The 3,935-nt window shown below is 40.2% G+C and overlaps 1 protein-coding gene across 1 annotated transcript; it reads left to right on the top strand.

The window, feature by feature from the left end:
* Positions 1-1,531: 1,531 nt before the first annotated feature.
* On the top strand, positions 1,532-1,966 carry LOC145557716 (uncharacterized). Its single transcript, XM_081618889.1, has one exon. It carries the CDS (start codon positions 1,532-1,534, stop codon positions 1,964-1,966), a length of 435 nt encoding a protein of 144 aa, XP_081475015.1.
* Positions 1,967-3,935: the final 1,969 nt, after the last annotated feature.

The following is a 3,935-nucleotide window of genomic DNA, read 5'->3' as shown; positions in this document are numbered from 1 at the left end:
CCCACCAATGTGAGGGAAGTGAGATCCTTTCTTGGCCATGCCGGGTTCTATTGGCGTTTTATAAAAGATTTTTCATTGATTGCTAAGCCTCTCACATCCCTCTTGCAACAAGATAAAGAGTTTATGTTTGATGATGTTTGCCAAGAGTCTTTTTGTAGGTTGAAAGAGACACTTTGCACCGCCCCCATCGTCCAAGAACCGGATTGGTCTTTACCATTTGAACTCATGTGCGATGCAAGCGATGAGGCTATTGGATCGGTTCCCGGGCAACGAAAGGGAGGAAAACTTCATGTCATTCACTATTTGTCCAAAACTCTCAATGATGCCCAACGAAATTACACTACTACCGAGAAGGAATTCTTGGAAGTTGTCCATTCTTTTGAGAAGTTTAGAACCTATCTCATCGGTTCCAGGACTATAGTGTACACCGACCACTCGGCTCTCAAATATTTGATAAGAAAGAAGGAAGCTAAGCCAAGATTGTTGAAATGGGTTTTAGTCCTTCAAGATTTTGGCTATGAAATGAGAGATAAGAAGGGGGCCGAAAATGTGGTGGCGGATCACCTTTCAAGTCTAGGTGGTGCAAGGTTTCAAGATGATGGTTTGCCAATAGAGGATGCCCTAAGGGATGATGTGCTATATGCCCTTAAGGTGAAGTCGGAGCCATGGTATACGGATATAGTGAATTATTTGGCTTGTAGCGCCATACCTCCGGATTTCATTTCACAACAACGTCGAAGACTCAAGCATGAGGCCAAGAGGTACATTTGGGATGATCCTATTTTGTTGAAGAGAGGAGTCGATGGTTTGTTGAGGAGATGCGTCCCCAACGACGAAGTTCAAAGTGTTCTCCATATGTGTCACTCTTCTCCTTGTGGTGGGCATATGAGTGGTCAAAAAATCGCCTCCAAGGTTCTTTAATCTATGCCCTTTTCGCCTTCTCTATTCAAGGATGCTTGGGTGTTTGTTAAGACTTGTGATAGATGTCAACGGATGGGAAATATTTCTAGGAAGGTTAAAATGCTGCAAAACCCATCATTGAGTTTGAAGTTTTTGATGTGTGGGCTATAGATTTCATGGGCCCTTTCATTTCTTCACATGGGAACAACTATATCTTGGTTGCCGTTGACTATGTCTCTAAGTGGATGGAGGTCGTGGCTTCCCCTACAAACGATTTTAAGGTGGTGGTTAATCTTTTCAAGAAGGTGATTTTCTCAAGATTTGGTGTTCCAAGGGCCATAATTAGTGATGGGGGTCACATATCAAGCACCACACCTTCGTTGGACTTCTTAATAGGTATGAAGTATCTCATAAGCAAGGGCTCGCTTACCATCCTCAAACGAGTGGTCAAGCGGAGATCACCAATAGGAAGTTCAAAGTGATCTTGGAGAAGACGGTGGCAAGGACAAGGAAAGATTGGTCATCTAAGCTCATTGACTCTTTATGGGCGTATAGGACCGCTTTCAAGACTTAAATAGGGACTACTCCCTACAAGTTTGTTTATGGGAAGAATTGTCACTTGCCCGTAGAGATGGAGCATCGAACTCATTGGGCTAGCAAGCAAATCAACTTTGACCTCCATAGCGCGGGTGAGCAAAGACTTCTTGAGCTACATGAGTTAGAAGAGTTGAGAATGAACGCCTATGATAGTGCAAGCATGTACAAGGCAAGGACCAAAGCTTGGCACGATGCTCAAATCGTCAAAAAGGAATTTGTTGAAGGCCAAAAGGTTCTCCTCTGCAACTCTCGTTTGAAGCTCTTCCCGGGCAAGCTTAGATCGAGATGGAGTGGTCCATTCATTGTCAAAAGAGTGTTTCCCTATGGTTCTTTCGAGATCGCTAATGATAAGTATTCCCCGTTCAAAGTCAATGGTCACCGTCTCAGGCCTTATTATGAAGGGCATTCCATTGATAAGCCGGTCATGTATCCACTCTTTGATGTGCATCATCAATTTGATCCTCCTTGATTAGTTCAAGAAACGTCGAGCTAACGGCGTAAACCAAAAGCGATTTCAGGAGGCAACCTGAGTTTCTAACCCTTTTCTACTCTTCTCTTTTCTTAATGCTTTAATTTTTCTATCTATAATTTTGGATTGATGGATTTATGTGTTTTAGGTTTTGGTTGTGTTGGAATCGTTGGTATGCTTTGCCTTTAGCATGATTGTATGGTATTTTAGTGTGTTTTGAAGAGAAGTTTTTGTGCATATTTTGAAGCTTTTCTTTTTGAGGGAAGTTCGAACGAGCTCCAATGTGGTTCAAATACTCTCAATCTAGAAGCAAAACTGCGGCAAAATGAGAATTTTTAAAAAATTTGGTGGTTCGACCGAACTCCCTAAAGGTTCGATCGAACCTTGTAAAAAGTTTGACCGAAATTTCTTGAGTTCGACCGCTCCTACTCTGGAAGTGTAATCTGAAAACTTTCTGCCAGAATTGCAGAAATTAAAGATTCAGAGTAGGTTCGACCGAACCCAGGGGTGGTTCGACCGAACCTTGGTGTGACCGAACTATAGTTCGGCCGCTCCTATTTTGGAACTAAAATCTGAAAACTTTATGCCCAATTTTTGAATTTAAAGTTTGAGAGTAGGTTCGACCGAACCTTGAGGTAGTTCGACCGAACTCTGGGTAAAGCTCGACCGAACCTACCCAAGGTTCGACCGAACCTTTGTCGGGCAATTTTTTTTAAAGGCAAAGAAAAGCCGCACAGCTCTTCTTCTCCATTCACCCTCATTCGACTCTCTCTCTCTTCTCTTCTCGTTCTCACTCTTAAACTCCATTGTCACACCCTATTTTAACCTCACATCTCCATCAAAATCAATCCAATCTTCTCTATTTCTCACTTATTTTTCATCTTTTACTCAATTTCTACAATCTACACCCAAAATTCCTCACAAAACTCCACATTTTTAATTTTTCCCCAATTTCTAGGGTTTGAGTGAATTGCTATTTTTAAGTTTCTACTTGCTTCCAATCAATTGTGGTATGGTTTTTGTAGCTTTTGCAAGTTTATTTTGTCAATTTCTCTTAGTTTTACCATGTTTTACATGTTAAAGTATAAATTATGGTAATATTGAGATTGTTAGTAATGGCTTGTTTGATGTTTGTGGTTCTTGGGATTTCCTTGTTGCAATTGATTGGTTGTTGATAGTAGAACTTGCTTTATGATGATTATAAGGAAATTTTGTCAGATAACACCTTTTAAGTGTGTTTTGTTGTGAGAAAACACCTTATAAAATATTTTTTGTGAAAACACACCTAATACCAGAAATTATTTGTGAAATAACACCTTAAGGCGGTTTCCGACATGTTGACTTGGTTTTACGGTGTTGACTACCACGTGGGAGTCACGTGCACCAACTTACCCCCCTCCCTTCTATTTTTTTACCCTTTCTTTCCCTCTAACTTTATTTTCTCTCTCCTCTCAATTTCTTCCCCAATTAACCCCCTGCTCTTCCACCTAAACTCCATTGTTCCCCTTTGAAGAAGATGAACTCCAAATTTGAGCTCCAATTTCTGCAAATATACTCAATTGGCATAATTACGAGACAGCTATGTGATAAATCACATTTATATAGGATTTATAGGCACGTTTATGCTAAGTTTATTGTTGCTTTTTAGGTCTTTTAGTCGTTTTTTAGGTCGTAAATACATAAGTTGTTTGTTTTGTACAGTATTACGCTCCGTTTGTGTTTTTCTTAATGTTTCAGGTGATTTGATAGACATTTGGACGCTTTCGTAGTGTTTGGAGTTGATTCGGATGATATTTGGATGGAAGCCGATGAATTGAGTTTATTAATTGGAGATCCCATGTTTGTGGATGTTGATTTTGAGATTTATATGCATGAGGAATGAATATAGCATTCACAAGGGTCGCTATGCATCTTTCGGAAATGAATTTGAGTTAGAAACGAAGTTAAACGATGTTTTATAAAGTGGCAA

Source organism: Chenopodium album, chromosome 9, assembly GCF_948465745.1.
Source record: "Chenopodium album chromosome 9, dcCheAlbu1.1, whole genome shotgun sequence".
Taxonomy (NCBI): domain Eukaryota; kingdom Viridiplantae; phylum Streptophyta; class Magnoliopsida; order Caryophyllales; family Amaranthaceae; genus Chenopodium; species Chenopodium album.
Note: the sequence above shows the minus strand (reverse complement) of the source record. Positions and strands in the feature narration are given on the sequence as shown.

What these genes read in the sequence shown, in the direction of transcription:
- LOC145557716 (XM_081618889.1), top strand. Translation starts at nt 1,532, where the DNA reads ATGGAGCATCGAACTCATTGGGCTAGCAAGCAAATCAACTTTGACCTC.